The following is a 17646-nucleotide window of genomic DNA, read 5'->3' on the forward strand; positions in this document are numbered from 1 at the left end:
CTATACTGATCCAGCCTTTTATGAAGAATGCAAAATGGAATACCTGAAGGAAAGGGAAGAATTCAGAAGAACTGGAATTCCTGCAAAGAAAAGGCTACAGAAGCTTCCCACAAGCATGTAGGCAGATATTCAAATGACATTCAGGAAATCTAATATTCATGGAAGTCATTTTATAGTATAAATCACCTTAAATAATGGACTGAAGATAAGAATGTTTGCTTTATCTTAATTATGGAAATATTAATTTTATCTGAAATAAATATTTTATTTCAAAGTTCTGGTTTCTTAAATGGGAAAGGAGTAATTACTGAAGTGGGATTTGATTTTCCTGGTTATTCTGGACCTTTTAAAAGTTTTCCCACAACTGTAGTTCTGTAACAGTGATACTGATTTTTTAGAGTTCAATATGGACCTTATATTACTTTTCTTCCAATGTATAGGCCAATGGCTAATCATGGGAGCCAAAACTAAAAAAAGTCGGAATGGACAACTTTCAAAGGTGTTAATAATAACTAGGGAGTATAGCAGAATAACCGTGAACCAGAATCCTACCTGGTTCTACCACTTACTAGCTATACAACTGTGGAAGTAAATCTAATACAGCATGTGAGGATTTACTGAGTATTGCAGGTACAAGTACAGTGTATAAGACAGTGTTTCAGACCTGGTAGATGCTTTTATATTGGTAGTTACTGTTATTAGTAGTACAGGCTTATTTGGAAACTCTCTTAGTCCATTTTCTGTTGCTACAGGAGAATACCCAAGACCAGGTAATTTTTAAGAAAAACTTATGTGGCTTACGGTTCTGGAGTTTATTTGCCAGCAGCTTCTGGAAAGGGTTTTCATACTGCATCAAAACATAACAGGGCAAACAAATAGAAGGCAAACAAGTGTGTGCAAGAGACCAAGCTGAGCAAGCTTTTATAACAACCCACTCTCTTGAGAACTTATACTTGCAATAACAGCATAAATCCATTCATAAGGGCTCTACCTTCATCACCCATTTACCTCATAAAAAGCTCCATCTCTTAGTACTGTTAAATTAACAATTAAGTTTCCAACAAATGAACTCTTGGGGACACACTCAAACCACAGCAGAACCACAGGTAAGAAGATACATACTTATATGAATTAATTTTACTTACATCTTTGATGGAGAATTTTCTAAAACCTATTGTAGGTTTTTAACCTGGTAACTTGGCTACTGAATCCTTTAATCATTTATTTAGAAAAGTCATTTTTCTAAGTGAACTACCATTCTTTAATATAGTAATGGATTCAGGAAGTAGTATAAAAATTTCCGTCCCAATTTAATAATTTGAGCTTTCATATTAAAAGTTATTTCTCCCCCGACATGAGCCATTGTAACTAGTTTCAAGATAATTAAGTTTTATTTATATTTTCACAGTCTTCATTAAAATCACAAATAGAAATTACTATGCACTAAGACAAGGTTTAACTTTGGCTCCAATCTCATGAAACGTGAGATTTTTTTTTAAAGTACTTAAATTAAATGAAATAGGACACTAAAGAATCAATAGGTGTTCAAGTTCCACACTTTACTCTTGAGTGAACCACTCAAAAAACTATTTTACTCTTATTTGAAATACAAAGAACCCACATTTTCCCAGGCCACAGATCAAAAGAAAGATTACTAGAGCAGACAAAAGCAAATCAAATATAGAAAAGATCTAGAGACCACACAGGATAGGGGTAAAGATGCCTGTATTTCCACATTGACCTTTTGGTATTGGTGCATTTCCTAGAGCACAGGCCCTTAACTATTTTTAGAGATAACTTAAATGAATATGGAATTTAGTTGAAGAAGCTAGTGAAATATACAATCTGTGACTATTTTATAGCTTTGATTAAAATCATAAGTAGCCCTCTTCATGTGGAAATTCACTTATGTACATGTTGCTTTCCCCATAGAAGCCAAATTAGATTATATAGTATAAATAATATATTCATCCTCTTTACGTGAAAGACTAAACCATTAATTGTAACCTTCTGAATACCCATGCGTATCCCTACTGAATTTTTTCACTAGGTATGTCTGCCTCAGTTGTGTCTTGCTTGCTTATTGGTGCCTCTGTTGATATTATTCCGTTCGTATGTGATAACCCACATTTTTCACCGCTTAAGATAGACCTTCTCCAAGTAGCCTTTCTGAATATCAGTACTTTCTTGTCACATGATTCAGTTTTTCAAGTCTGAATTTTCCCATTTATTTGGTTTTCTAATGTTTTACATAAGCACATTCCTGCTTTTAAGAATTCAGTTCCATTTTGGCAGCAACGCAGTATGTCTTCTTAGAGATGTACCTTTTTACTTTAGCTAATAAGGGAGCAAGAGGAAGGAATGGGTGAGTTTTCATTACTTATGTTCTCTTCATTCTGTTGATTTATGGATGTACTGAATTGAATCTTATAAAAAGAAATCTAAAGATTCAAGGAAGCTCTGTGGAGCAAGTTTCAGCTAGTATGAAAGAAGTCAAAATAAAACTTTCAATAGGCAACTGTTTTTGTTTTGTTTTGTTTTTGAATTTTTCCCAGAGCAGAGATGATCAAGTGTACATTTTAAAACTTCTAGCTGGGTAAAAAATTTGGGGGTTAATCTTTCCTTACTAAGGAATCTTCCTAGCACTGTAAACTGTCACAGTCAATAACTGACTTTTTAGTTTACCTGTTTGATAGCTATCATCACTGTACTGTTCAGATGGAAAATAATTTTCTCCACTCAAAAGCAGTTGGCTTAACAAATGTCTATTATATGACTCATATTAACAACCAACAATTAATACCAGACTTTTGATATATAGGCAAGGACAGTATTTCACATCCACTTCAATTTCAACAAAAATAATTTATTTTAATTAAACAATTTCTTAGTATTGTTCAAAACATTAATCAAGCAATTATAAGACGTTTTTTCTTTACAAAGGAAAATTTCCAATTTTGATTTTAAAAAAGGCAAACCAGTAAGCTACATTAAAGATCAGATATAATATACAACCTATGCAGTCACATGAGAAATAGTTTTTGCTGCTTTGTTATTACACAGGTAGTTGCTTCCTTCAGCTAAAGCCTGGAGTATTGTATTTGTTTTATGCATATTGGGTTTGGTTCTATTACTTGGCAGGAGATTGTACTCCCCTGAGTCAGCTGTGTTCATTGGTCAGAATAAATTCCAGCATCTGACACCAATTCCATTAATCACAGACAAGCTTGAATAAGTGTAAGATAATGGAAAGATAAAAATATCTGGTGAATGGTGAACATTGTCTTATGTATGTATGCTATTCAGTAATACAGTATAAGAGATCTGAGATATTCTTTTGAGTATAAGATATATGAAACTCTATCAAAAAGGATAAAGTCCTTCTACATAAAATACTTTAACTCAGGCAAAAAGTGTATTAACCAAGTAAATCTCCACCCTGAAAGAACTTAAATAAATTTCCATTTGAAGCCATCTTTGTTATTTCCTCCTTTGTTTACAAGTACTTGGCCGCTTAGAATAAGTGTGGACATTTCATGATTGGTAATATCGATACAGCCCAACATTTGATTTCTGTGATTAAAACTCCTAAAGCCACTTTCTCAATAAATATATTACATTTCAACACAAGGTCTAACAATTTAGAAGCTGCTCTACCTAACAAGCAGCTGTAGACCCTTTGAAGAAAATGACTTTTTTATCATTACACACATATTTAGGTTTATATAATGGCCTACTGAAGTGGCAGATTAGACTGAAACCTGTGTGAATGCTCCTTCTACTTCTAACTGAATGGTGTATGGAGTTACAATCATATGTTTACACCTCACAGAGTTTTTCAACTATTTCATCATTTTTTTTTCAGTTAGGACTTATGGAATGTACTGGGACAATGTTGGCTTCAATGATTATGTTATTTCACATCTTAGAATTCAAACTGCAATTCTAAAATTTTATCAACAAAACACTAAGAAATCACTTTAAATCTTAAACATTGAAACACAGTAGCATGTAAAGGTGGTATAACCTATGAAGCTTTTATTTCATTATATTTTCCATATCTTTATGCATTTAACAACAGAAATGTAACCTATTCGCACTGCCATTTGTTCCACTATGCAATTTGAAGCAACATACAGTTTCCTTTTATTTTTATGAACAGATATTTTGACATTTCATACACTTTGTAAAACCACATCTAAAATCTCCAATTCCATTCTTTTATTTCAGAGGCAAAATTTAACAATTGTCATCAAAAGGAGACTTCTCTTTTTTAAACATCTTAAGTTTATTTATTAGTACAGTAGCATATTTTGGATTCTTAGAATACAGAGCTAGAGGGTGCTCCTTCATACTAGAAAACCAACTATGTTGGTTTTTGTACATCTTGTACAGTATGTTCAAATACAGATACTGAAGAACTGCAAAATTTTAATCAAAATCCCCTTTCAGTTCCTTAAATATTGGGAGAACCCCTGAAAGAGATAAGTGTCCTCATGGTCAAATCATGAATCTCTTCCAAATTAATTCTTATAAAGGCAGTTTTGATTATGTTGATCCAGGTAATGCAGTGGTGGAAGGTTGGATAAAGGCAAAGTTTTACTTTTAGTTTCTCCAAATGCTGTCTCACTTGATTTAGGAGGGCTTGGAAATACCCAGGAATTGTCTTCCAGAGAATTTCTGCCATAAGAACTGTGTTCCTGAAAGCATGTACCATCATTAGGAATGGATCTCTCATTATCTGTCCATGATTGGAGGATTGCTTTCTCTGATAAAATCTTTATATCTCCTGGTAAAGGGGAAGATGCAGTATGACAAAGAGCTTTGCCATTTGGTGACAGAGGGGGATGTCTTGTGTATGTTGCAGTAAAATTCATCAAGTGCAGTTTTGTGCTGTCTTTTCCAAGGTCTTCACTGCATCCTACAGGGGCACAGGCTGAAAAGAAAACACAGACTAAGTGTCAGTTTTCATGGCATTTGTGATCCTAGAATTCTATAACACTCCACTAATTTGGCTGAATTCTAAAACTGGTTATGAAATTAACATTTCCAAGTTAGTGTTATCATTGAGACACTGTGACTAGGAGATAAATGACAGATGATCTGAGTTTTAATCCTGGATCACCAAATTACTGACTGTGACTTTAGCTATTTGTCTCTTAGCTGCTCCTGATGTCTCTTTCCTTGTCTGCAGAATGGATATAGAATTCCTGTCCCACCTATGCCATAGAGCTTTTTAAAAGATGAAGAACTACATATTTTTAAAAGTTGGAAACTAATACAGTTAAAATACAAAGAAAGATCCTGTTCCTGGCTCTTATTGTGGCTGGAGAAGGGTTGCAGATGGTTCTGGGGACTAAGACAGTTCTCAAGTTTTAGCATTTTTTAGTTAAATATAATATTCCTTAGCTTAGTCAAACTCTTTGTCCATAGGCAGTCCAAAAGTAAATTTTTCAGAAATAATTAATTCTGAATTGGTGAGATCCAAATGAAGTTTTTATATATCAAAGGCTTTTGTGGATAAAGCAGTTTAAATAAGTTTGTAAAATCTTGTTTCTTGTAAAATATAAAGGTTTGTACAAATGCAATGGCCTAGAAAAAGACTACTTAAAAGCTATTAATTCACCACAGCCAGCACATTGGTAATACAGGCTTCTCCTCTCTGTCCAGCTCAAACTATCAGTGTGGAAAAGTAAGTTTATCTTTACCTCAAGAAGGATGGCAAAGTTAACTACACTTGACTTCATGTAGTTTTAGAAGAAACAAATTGAACGAAATTATAAAATAAGCTCATTATTTTTCCTGGGAGGATGGATAGGGATGGAGGAGAACTGGAAGTAGAGTGTTTGGCTTTGAAAAAAAAAAAAGGTGATACAAAGGTCAGGAGAAAGGTGATCTAGTCTCATTTCTGTCCTCAAAGCAATGAGTCCTGTGGTAAGGAGCGGTGACCTTGAGCCTGCCACTGTCATAGGAAATGTGCTCGAAAACTTACGTTCCAAAGCACTAACAAGTATTAGCCGGGAAGGAACACAAGGATGAGCTATGTCCAAGTATGAAAAGAGCACTGCTCCTTTATTATTCAGGTAAACAAAGCTAGATTGAAAACTCAATGCAGAATTATTCTGTGAGTTCCTTTAAAGACAGATCTTATCTGTACCATCAACCCACAGTCTCACATATAACTCTGACCAGTGGAAAACTCAAGGACAAAGTGAACCATAAATTAAGGTAGGTTTGCTAAAACCCCATATTGTTTTCCCTGATTTATATGTAACCAACTCTCGAAAATGACAAGGAGTTCCAAATTCTATTTTCCTTTCCAAAATGTAACACTTTTCCTCACTAATAAACACTCCTGAGAACTATTTATGACACAACCCTCTTGTGCACTCTTTTAAGACAATGTGAAATATAAATAAGTAATTTTAAACTAGATGGTGATTATTTTTTATAAAAAGTTCTATCTCCTTTTTTAAAAGTACATTTTAGGGCATTCAAATTTATATCACCCAACTTTTCAGAAATATACCTGTTATGTAATACTAGGTACAAAAGTACTGATTTTTCTCTAAGGTATAAAAATAGCTTTGGCAAAAGTAGCTACTACTAGTTAATACAAAACTCGAAAAGTTCAATCAGTCAAGCAGTTAAATATGAAAGGCAAAGCAATGAAAATTTTTGTTTGGTTGAAGGGCATGAGGGGAGAACACGTAGTTTTTGTTTAATCAGCTATATCCTTTATGGAAAGAAAAGCTTGTAAGAAATGCAAAAAAACCAAATAATGAATCACAGTTTGCTTTCTTTTTCAATTAAAAAGCTAGCTCTTTGGTATATTCTGTAGCACTGGAATGAACATTTGCTTTTGGTGTCTTTTATTTTTTTTTTAAATATATGAAGTAGCTGTGGTAAAAGGTCAACTAGAGCAAACTTAACACCTCAGCCTTATACACATAAGCAACACTTGGCTGAGAAAAGCCACAAGGGGAAAAGAATACAGTACTGAAGAGAAAACACATCAGCAACACCTTTATGTGTGAAGTTGACCAGTATGAGACTGAAGCTGAAGCAGAGAATTGGTAGGCTTCGAACATACTATATATACTTTGGCTTATCAATCTCTCATTTGATGAGATTTTGATAAGATATGACAGCTAGCTGCTCTTCAGGCAGTTTGGCTGGAATCAGTGGTTTCCGGTAAACAGTGACTTGCCTTTCTTGATTGCAGTTGGGGTTTTCAGTTTTCTTAGTAGTTCAGCTTGTACTTGAGTCACAAGATGTAAATTAGACATTTCTCTCTTCAGTTCCCAGTATGCATGCTGCATATTATCACTGAAATAAAGGATTTTTTACAATAAGTTAATACTCGTCATTCTTTTTACAGACAAAAAGGAATAACTTTAGAAATATGCAGATCAAATTTCTGCTCCAATTAGTTTTGAGATGATGTAAATTAAAACAATTGAAAGATGTTTAACTAGGGCATTATAATAAGTGAAAAGATCTTGAAAGAATAACACTGTCCCTCTGACATGTAGCAACTAACTGTATTATATTAAATGGTATAATAAAAATTAATATTGTAACTGATGAGAGTTTCTTGAAGGGTCTATTCTCAGAACAGCAATTTTATTTTAGGCTATAATGTGCAGCTATTAATTAGTAGTAAGGAATATGTTCTTTATTTGCATAAAGTTACATTCATTCAAATATGGATTATTAATTTGTATTTATTTTTTGATTGCTTTTACACTGTGAATTGAAATGATACATCAACTGCTGAATGTATATCCAAGTCCACATTAAAATAAAATTTAGGTTTCATGCATTACATTCTTTATGTTTGACTGGGCTGTCTCATAATGTTGGTTCTAAACCAATGTGACATGACAGCATAAGACATGAAGAGCCAGATGATTTCCTGGTAAGGAAAAAGCAGCTAGAGAGGGAGGATTATATAAAACAGAAATAGAAAGTTCAAAAATCCCTCCCCTATTTTTATAATTAAAAGTATTTTACCTCAATTATCTATGAATTTATAATTATTTCAAACCTCATTTTTATAGATTTTGTTTTCCATTAAACATTCATATTTGGACAATGAGGTTTTTCTTTTTTTGCTTCTTAATTGCCAACTAAGTGAATTAAAAATCTTCAGCATATATTCTCATTTTGTTGTACAGGAATATCACAAAATATTAAATATAACAATAAATAATCTTATAGAATTAGAAAAATCATTATTACCCCTTAGAGATATTAGTGTAATGATAGAACAGAAATCAAACTACACAAACATATGTCACCTCATGCTTCAATTTTTGTGTTACCATAAACACTTAAATTTCAAAAGGATAACATTCTTGAAATCTAATATCTCAAATTACATATGTAACATAATTATATTTAATATATAAAATATAATTATTTTGAATTATAGTAAGGTTAAATACCTCTTTTTGTCAATGAACTTTACACTGCTTTTAAAAACAATCTGCTTGTTTTTGTCTGTTGTAAACATCATTTGTTAAGTTGTAGTGTATTAGAAATCACAGGGCTTTTTGCAGGTTTTTTAACAGGTGTCAAATAATTAGTTCACAAAAATTAACCATGTCTACTTCACCAGAAAACATCTGAGATGTTTGCTACAATGTTTCACATAGGAACCTGTCTTAAGTGTGAAGGGAGTTGTTGGTTTCTTGTTATAATTCTGGGCATTCAGTATGCTTTCCGAAGAGCTACTCACATTATATAGCAGTAAGTGTAAACACTGTACATGTGCTAATTCATGCAGATAGTCATGGTATGAATAATACAGCTTAAAAATAGTTTATTACGAGTATGAGACAATAAATCAGTGCCTGTTTAAGAGAAAAGAAGAGCAAATACTCAAGACAGTTTTGAGTACTAAAATACCAAGCATATCTCATCATTTAAGACAACTAGGCATGGAAAATAAGAGAAAAAATTCTAATAATGGTGTTTACAGTGCCTAATTGGAAGACTGCTTAAAACTTAGGTTAAAAACTAGGTCACTGAGTTTAATACACATTTAGTCTTCTTGTTTTTTGCTCTTAATGCCACCTGAATTTAAATCTACAGATAGACAAATGTAAAATTATTACTAAGTATAGCTCTCCCTCTTGTGGATAACAAAGTAACTGCAGTTAGTGTTTCCCACTTTACAGTTAATATTAAAGTGCTGTAATCTTCAAAGTGTGTAAAAAATTATTTAAAATTCTATCTACTTGAACAAAATGTTTAACCGTTATTTAAATGATATTGGAAAAGGCAAGTTGTCATTCCTCAAATTTCAGTATGCTTCCAATTAAACCTCTTATTAGGGGTCTTGAAGACAAAGTATAGATTGTTACCCTCCTATCCTTACCTCAGTTTCCTGAGACTATGAACTTCAGTTAAGTTTTGCTTTAAATGCCACATAAGCAAAATGCTATATGTTATCTATAAAGAACTTATACAATGACTTCAAATATTGAAATATAACACTGAAGCTTCTCAAATGAGAACTCTAAAAAACAGATGAAGCACAAATAATGATGGTTGAGCACTTATTATATACTAGGCACTTCACCCACATTCTCACACCAACTTGGTAAAGTGGGTAACCTCATTTTACACATGAGGAAATGGGCTGAAAAGTATACTCCAGTCTGCCATGTTGCTGCTCAAAGTTGTCTTTCACTTATCCGGTCTAATGACTGATCACTGCCCTTTTGGAGTTGCATTTTTCATATCCTCATCAATTACCAGGCACCTACAATATGCTGACTGCCAACACAGTCTTCTCACATCTCTGACTTAAATGTAATGAAACCGGCTTGCCCACAACTGCAGAAGAGGCTACATGTCCTGCTTACAAAGCATAACTGCTAAAAGCTGTTTTCTTAGTTGACACTGCACTCCTTGTATGAGAATAATCCACTTGAGTTTCTACTTCAACTGCACATATTTTTCTTTAGCCTTTGAAAATTTACTGAACTATCACATTCCCAATCACCATGGTAAAATTAAATTATCGGATATTCTTAGCCAAGAGTTACAGACTTAAAGTGTGTATTCTGACAACCACGGTTCCCCGCCAAACAAGTGGCTTTCATTTTTTATTGCAAAGCTCAGCGAGAATCATTTTACACTGCAACCAAAGGAAATAAGTCGTAAGAAAAATTACCCGTTTTGTGTGTAATGAACTCTGCTTCTGATTGGCATGTTCTATTCTGACTTATTCCATGTTTTTTAAATGCTTATCATAACTCATAAAATTTTGTGTCACTAAAAAAACACAGAAGAGCTTGAAAAACACTAACCTAATCTGCATTTTCTAAACCTGGAATTTACATTTTAGGAAGTCATGGGTAATACAGTTCCACAATGTAGGTTTACAGTTGATGAGTAAAAGAAGTACAGTGACTCTACACCTAGATCTGGTTTAAAAACTGAAGCCATCAACCTAAAGCCAAAATCAAAACAGAGAACACCTGGCAGGACACTGTTTAAATTTCTGACGGGGCTATTACTGTTAAATGATGTTTTACGCAATGAGTGTCACGTAAAAGGCCTCCAATAATTAAAAGGTTCACTCTGTCGTACGGAAACAGTATACTGCCTCATTTGCCTGGCAATATGATAGAGGAAATACAAAAAAGGGGAGTTCCTAAAAAGGAAGTTATCCAAATAACTGGAATTGTTCCACTTAAAAGTGGATGATATGACTTTAAAAGATTAACAAAACACAAGAACATAAACTGGAAATAGATGGAAATGATGAGGTGAAAAATACAAAACAAAACAGAATGCAGTGGAGAATGAGGCTAACATAAAAATGCATGATAAAAGTTTACCAACAGTAGGCCACAAATTTGGTTCTAAGTTTCTAGTACATAACCAAAGAGAGAAACCTAATCAGTTTTGCAGTTCACATTATCTACCTGATACAAATGCAAACTAATTTGCAAAAAAACACAGGTATATCTGAGCACTAAGAGAGCCACTGGGACATGCTGTAATTACACAATTCTTTACATACATAGTGTTAGTATGGCTTTAACACAAAGTCACTTTTAAACTGAATTTAAGGCAATTCTTTCTAAAAACTGTCTGAATTGAAACTGAGCTTTAAAGAACTGAAACTACACACTCTGGAACCACAATTAGAGCTTTGCAGCCCTGAAAACGGAATCATCTCCTTGGGACTTCAACTTTCCCCAAATCCTGGCACAGAGATTCTTCAATATTTTGTTAGTTATCTGATGCCTTCAAACAGGTGTTTTTGTGGAGAGTCAGTTTTTTTCAAGAAATTCTTAGTGTATGTGATCCAAATTATGCAATCTCCCATGAATGAAAGCAGAAATTCCATTCTATAGAACATGCTTCCAATGTACTATTTATATAGCCCCTGTATTTTATCTCTTCTCATTATATTTCTTCATTGTCTACTTCTTTCTAAACTGATTTGAAGTGGCTTATAAAAATGACAAATACAGAAAAATAAGGGGAAACCTAGGTTGACAGGAGAAAGTAACTGACAAAGAAGATAATTTTAAGAAATAGTTTACATGGACACTATACCAAACACATTTTTCCAAAAAAAAAAAAAAAAAAAAACAAATTTCCTTTTGGTAAACTTAGATAAAAATCAAAGGCATAACTGAAGTACTGTTCAAATGGCAGAGTTAAATAACTTCAACAGAGACTGTACTGCCAGTTCACATAGTCTAATAAAACAGTTACTGCTGGCACTTTACAGAGAGTCTGTCAACCCCCGATCTAGAAGAGTGGCTATGTCATTTCCTGAAATTGTTTTTCCTAATTGATCATTTCTCTCAAGCAGATTTTTGATAGGAACTGGCGTGACATGATTCACATTATTGACTTCAGTCAGTAAACTTTGGAAGCCAAATGATCAACGAAGTCAGATCAGTATTTTTATTGGATGGAGGGTAACAATTTAGAGAGGCTATCTTAACATAGTAGAAACAATAATTATTAGATCACTTAAAACATAGAACTGAAGTTACTTAAGTAAAAATGATACGTATTTGAGGAACATGGGTTGAAAAAGTATATAAACTCTGATGGCTACTTCTATTCTTATGTGAAGAGGGAATAGTCCTCAAAATTCATGCTATCCCATGATTGTGCCACTGCACTCCAGGATGCGCTACAGAGACCCTGTCTCAAAAAAAAAAAAAAAAAAAAAAAATTCATTCTATCCCAAAGACTAACACTGGCCAAGTGTACCCTTAAGTAAAAGGAATGTTACTGTATACACATAATGAATAATTCTTTTATGTACAAATTAAGTATTACAGAATTCTTTCACATAACTAGTTCCCTAAAATCATACCTAAAATACTACTGAATATTCAGAGAATTTAAGGCATCCCATTTTCCCACTGCTTAAAATTCAAAGCTGTTGTTACGTAACAATTAAATTTTTCTTTTATAAATATATTGTGATCAGAGGTTACATTCCGTATCCAAACAACATCTATTCATTTTAAGGTTAAGTCGTAAAAGAAATCTAAGGACCTACGCAAAGTGATTTATGGAAAAGGCTAATGTATTATTTTAATGCTGAAGAATGGTCGTACCTTGAAATGCTTAGTTTTTGGAGATCTCTGCTCTTCAGATTGTCTTCCTGATGTGGATCCTGCCATTTGTTTTAAAAAAAAGAAGTTTAAAAGTTATAACTTTTACATTTTATTTAGTCTCAGTTCTTTATTACCAGAGACATGTTTCAGGTTTGATAGAATATATCTATAATGGTAGAGCATAAAATAAGATTTTATACTCAATTTTAATAAAATACTTTCAATCTGTAACAAATATCTCTAAATCACTTCCAATGGTTTAAAGTATTAATGCTTTAATTCTCTTTAAAAAAATAAAATTGCTCTCATTTTGTAAAAGAACTTGTAATCTTACAATATATTTCTAAAGACACCAATCTGAAGTCCATATTCAAAAAAATATTACATATTTATCAAATTTCTGTCTATTTACGGTACAGCTGAATTAATTCTATGGGAAAATGAAAGTTTTTTGGTATTTTACTTTTTTGCGCTATTACCAAAAACATACCAGAATTTTAACAGGTTACTGTTTTAAAACATCAGCATACATTTCCTCCTTCCACATGGATTAAAAATGACCTGGCAAGGACTTCATAAAGTCCCTAGATACTTTCAAGTTTTAGTAGATTATTTAGGTTGCAGATATGACAAAGAATCTATAGAAGATATTTTTAAATGGACTTAATATGTTTGAGACAACTCTGTAACACTTGTTTGCAATGCATTCTCATACAAGGGTTTGTAACAAATAAAAATGATTATCGCAGGTACTAATTCTACTGGCAGAAGTGGCCAGTATAAGCTCAGAATACAAAATGTAATTTTATCATTTCTTACCAATACAATCTAAATTGCATATTTTACAGTGAAACACTAAAAAGCAACATAAGGACTTCATGAGTATTCTGAACTTGAGAGTAAAATGTGAAAAATGCCTCATTTTACAGGAGTTAAAACCTTTCTGGATCTCTGATTTTGATACTCTAACAGTTAAGTTAAATCTTAGGGAGCCCTATGGAGAGGGGAAACAGAACTGCCCACAGGTCAGGGGAGGTTTGACTACTAACAAGACACGTATCCTTGGACCTTGTTTTTCTCCGTTCCTTACAGGAAATGAAAGGACCTGATCAGATCACTTTTAGTATCTTTGTATCACCAATTAAAAAGAAATTTTTTTAAATTACTATATACTTAGGCATATATGTTTATTGAAAACCTTCCTCGTTTTTCAAGCCAACAATACAAAATAATTTGACAGTTTGAGTGGAAAAATGTTTTTCCAGCTACTATCTAACAATTCGCACTCTAATGTACATCAGCTGTAAACTCATAGGGAATGTATCTAGTATTTAAAGACCCTTTTCTTGGCTAGTAATGGATCTGCCATGTCCTAAAGGTGGTAATGGATCTGTTCACCAGCTAGTGCCATATGAGGTGGGAGTTTCATATAAGGAGAGGCCCATGGCTACGAAATCTTGGTAAACAATGTTCAAGTTATATAGGTTTCTGTACTACAGGAGAACCTTTAGTATACTACAGCACATTGTGAATCTCTAACTGGGCTACTATTATTAGAGACTTTAGACATCTTTTAAAACAACTTCATTTTACTGATCAAGTATCTCAATTCTTTGGCCCTAGAGTCTGTATTTCTCACAGGATCAATTGTTCTGAATATAAATGGTTGGAATACTGGGGGACACATAAAGTCTAAAAGGCCCATAGTGGAACTGCCCCTAGAACATCACTAACATGAAATACGAATGAACTGAATTCCCTACCAGAATACTTAAAAAAAAAAAACCCAAAACAAAAAGCATTGTTATATCCATGTAGGATGCTAACACATGCTTCAGAAGGTTTTATAAAATGCTTCACTGAAAATACCATCTTAAAAAAAGATTTGTTAATATGGCTAGAGTAATGTGAACATAAATTTCTCTCCTTGGCTTCTTCTCAGATTCCTGTATCTAAGAGGACTCTGGTCAGCAACATCATTGAAACATGATTTGAAAGTACGCATCTCACAACATCAAGATTTCAACTTGGAACCCCTGATGAACTGGTATTTCCACTCTTCCTTTTCTAGATTCATTTGTTTATTTTAGCTGTGAACCTTTTTTATTTCACAGCCTTACCCTACCCCTAAATAAACGCCTTTGAAGGTGGGGACCATGTTGTAAATACTTTTTCAATATTCCTCTCTCATCTCATGTTCCACTGTTAAAAGTTTCTTGTCTCTCATATTTAGTTTAGTCATCAGTTAAAGAAAAGTGATTTTTAAAGTTTCTTCTACCTCTAAAAGTCTGTTTCTGTGATTTGGTCACTTATGATAGATGAATTTAAACTAAAAGCGAATTTATTCCCTAGCACCATCTAGTGGAAAAGAGCAACTAACATATTAAGAACAGAAATTTCAACACACATAAAAACCTAAAGGCACTGTCCTTCTGGATTACTATCATCAAGCTTTTAAAAAGCATTTACTTACTGAACATACTATATATTGCCCACTATGCTAACTACTTTACATACTGTAATTTAACCTTCATGAAAAAAGGTATTTAATGTCTACTTTATAGAAAACAACTTCCAAAAAGTAAAATGGTGTCCCTAATGTTACAGCTAATAAGCAACACAACTATGAGCTAAGATTTCAATTTCATGGTACTGCTTCCTACAGTACAACAAACTATCCATTACGTATAAAAGCCATCAAATTATTTCTTTTCAAATAGAATATAAATTCTGGCAATTAGAATTCAGAACTTCAAGGTGCAGATCTTTTCTTGTAAGCATGTCCTTTGAAAAGAGGCTTCTCAGTGGTGGTGATGGCAACTGGGCCATGGAATAGGACGCTGAGTCTCTGAAGGAATTGTGCTGTGTGGCCACAAGTTCAAACCTGGAAAATTAACTTTATATGTCAAGTAGGAAAAAAAGCACTTTGGCTCTAACAAGAGTTGACAGTAATTTTTGTAGTGTTTCCCTTTTATCAGGAATGGAGGCACCAAAGTGAGTTCTCAATGCCCAGTTCAGAGGAATTCATTTGGTCAAGGACTAGGCAGAATGCTCTATAATTCTCAGTATCTGGCTCATTCTTATCAAGTGGCCACCTCTCATAAAAACTACATTACAGAAGAAAGAAATATCAGTTCCATCTAAGAACACTTGAGATTCAGGGCAGAATCTGCCAAGTAGTCAGGAAGTAGGGGATGGAGTTCCCCTTTCAAGTGGTGGCATCCCAAAGGGACAAGGAATGAGAAACATAATTCCTCAATAGTGTTAAAATGCTTTAGTAGGCAAAATGGTTGAGTGGAGAAACAATTATATACATTAGTTGAGATACGTAAATGCATAAAATGGCTATTTGCTCCAGACTACTAAGCTTTTCAATTTCTTGTAATAACTATTTAAAATCTGCATTTGGTGCATTGCTCTCACAATTCCCTGCTTCTTTATCATTTCTTCTTTTAATCTCAGCTCTGTCATGACATCTGAAAATATAGGTCCAAACTTTTTAGAACCCAATGTAAAATATTGGGCACACAGACTCTTGGTAAGGATCTAAGAGGCAGCTTCTTTTAGTGGATGACTTTAGGCTAACCACACTCCAGCAAGTTGGTAGGTTTTTGTTATTTTTTCCAATTCTTGAATTCTCAGCTATTTGCTGGTAAAGATGCCCCGAAAGTATTACTGTTCTGATAATAAGTAAGCTCTGTTACCTTTTCTTTATTGGTTGTGTTTTTTTAGTTCCAAAAAATCGAGTTGTCCCTTATATCTAAATTAATGAAATTATTAAGTAAAATAAAATAGGGCTTAAAACCTGAGTTCTCTTTAAACTTTACAGAGAAAAAAATAACTTAAGGAAAATGAAGGAAAGGGAGTCTGAAAGAACAGTTATAATAAACTCATAAGCTTATTAAAAATCAACCTTTTAAAAAACAAATTGTATAATTTTGGAACAGACTAAAAGTATATGGCATGTCAAATTTTCGCAGAAATGCTTAAAGATGTAGATAAACATAATTTTTTCAAGGAACAGAATATTCTCTAAGTAATTACAATTTATGTTAACTCTACGGTTTAACACATACTTAGTTATAAATCCTACATATGATGCACAAACAATACTGAATTTCTCGATTTAATAATTCTGTAATACCGTTTGTTTGGCTTTCTGTAGTTCTATTTTGAGATCGCTACATTCCTTCTTCATCAGTTCCAGCTCTTGTTCTAAACCATGGATTTTCAGGTCACAGCTCAACTTTTCCACCTCCCAGTTTGATGAAGGTGGATTTAAATTCCTCATCACTACAAAAAGGATGGACATTGAAACTGTTATCTTTTCCTTCTACATTGATTGCAATTCTTAAAAAGGTTATTCTGGTAAAATCTAGATAATAGAAAAACTAACATAAAACATATATGATCAATAGGTTTTAAAAAACAGTAATGATTGATACTTTCAAAGATCTATGCTAAGGAGAATAAGAAATCTAGGAATCTTGTTTTAGAATTTCTAAAGACAACTATCCTAAAATCAAGCATATGCTAAAATTGCAGACAGATTAACATTCTGCAAAGTCAAGTTTAAGACAGTGACAAAAATAATAAACTGAGGCTCAGCTAATCATTCCATCTAGTTCTCTCAAAGTATGAAGTTTGACCAATGAGCCCAGAACATGATGTCAAAACAATTTTATCCTTAGACATTCCACTGCAGAAACTCAATACAACTGGATACTGCTTTAGTCCTTACTTAGTACCTCACAGTCTCTCTTGCTGCAAAAAGCCCCAACCAGCTACACTAAGAGACTGTATCTCAATCTCCTATCAAAGTCTCTCAGAGGCCCACTCTTTAGCTTGCCTCAATATTCATGAGAACAGGCTATTTATCCATAAGCCCCAGATCTAACTTTCTATGCCAATATTTCATCTGCACCTTTTAACAACCTTAAGTAAGAAAAAGAAATTGTAATGACTCCACAGCAGTGTGTTTATCTGTGGGCAAGATGTTGGGTAAGAAAGAGAAGCCAGGACAACCAGTGGGCTAGAT

General features: G+C 33.3%; 2 protein-coding genes across 12 annotated transcripts in view; one reads left to right on the top strand and one right to left on the bottom strand.

The window, feature by feature from the left end:
* Positions 1–14760, top strand: part of CMC1 (C-X9-C motif containing 1) — a 94232-nt gene extending 79472 nt beyond the window's left edge. For 6 of the 7 annotated variants that reach the window (XM_078354469.1, XM_078354468.1, XM_078354466.1 and 3 more), the window contains 2 exons: positions 1–117; positions 14551–14760. In XM_078354469.1, the coding sequence (XP_078210595.1) occupies positions 1–117; positions 14551–14698 (265 nt within the window). In that variant the 3' untranslated portion in view covers positions 14699–14760. Of the gene's footprint in view, positions 3475–14550 lie in introns of those variants that run through there. The other variant, XM_078354467.1, reaches the window with a different exon arrangement.
* AZI2 (5-azacytidine induced 2) overlaps positions 2846–17646 on the bottom strand; it is a 26436-nt gene continuing 11635 nt past the window's right edge. For all 5 annotated transcript variants that reach the window (XM_002759675.7, XM_017965911.4, XM_078354463.1 and 2 more), the window contains 4 exons: positions 16753–16901; positions 12609–12667; positions 7211–7329; positions 2846–4936 (listed from right to left, as the gene is read on the bottom strand). In XM_002759675.7, coding sequence (XP_002759721.1) covers positions 4524–4936; positions 7211–7329; positions 12609–12667; positions 16753–16901 — 740 coding nt within the window. In that variant the 3' untranslated portion in view covers positions 2846–4523. The remainder of the gene's footprint in view (positions 4937–7210; positions 7330–12608; positions 12668–16752; positions 16902–17646) is intronic.

The sequence above is a fragment of the Callithrix jacchus genome, chromosome 17 (genome assembly GCF_049354715.1).
Source record: "Callithrix jacchus isolate 240 chromosome 17, calJac240_pri, whole genome shotgun sequence".
Lineage (NCBI taxonomy): Eukaryota > Metazoa > Chordata > Mammalia > Primates > Cebidae > Callithrix > Callithrix jacchus.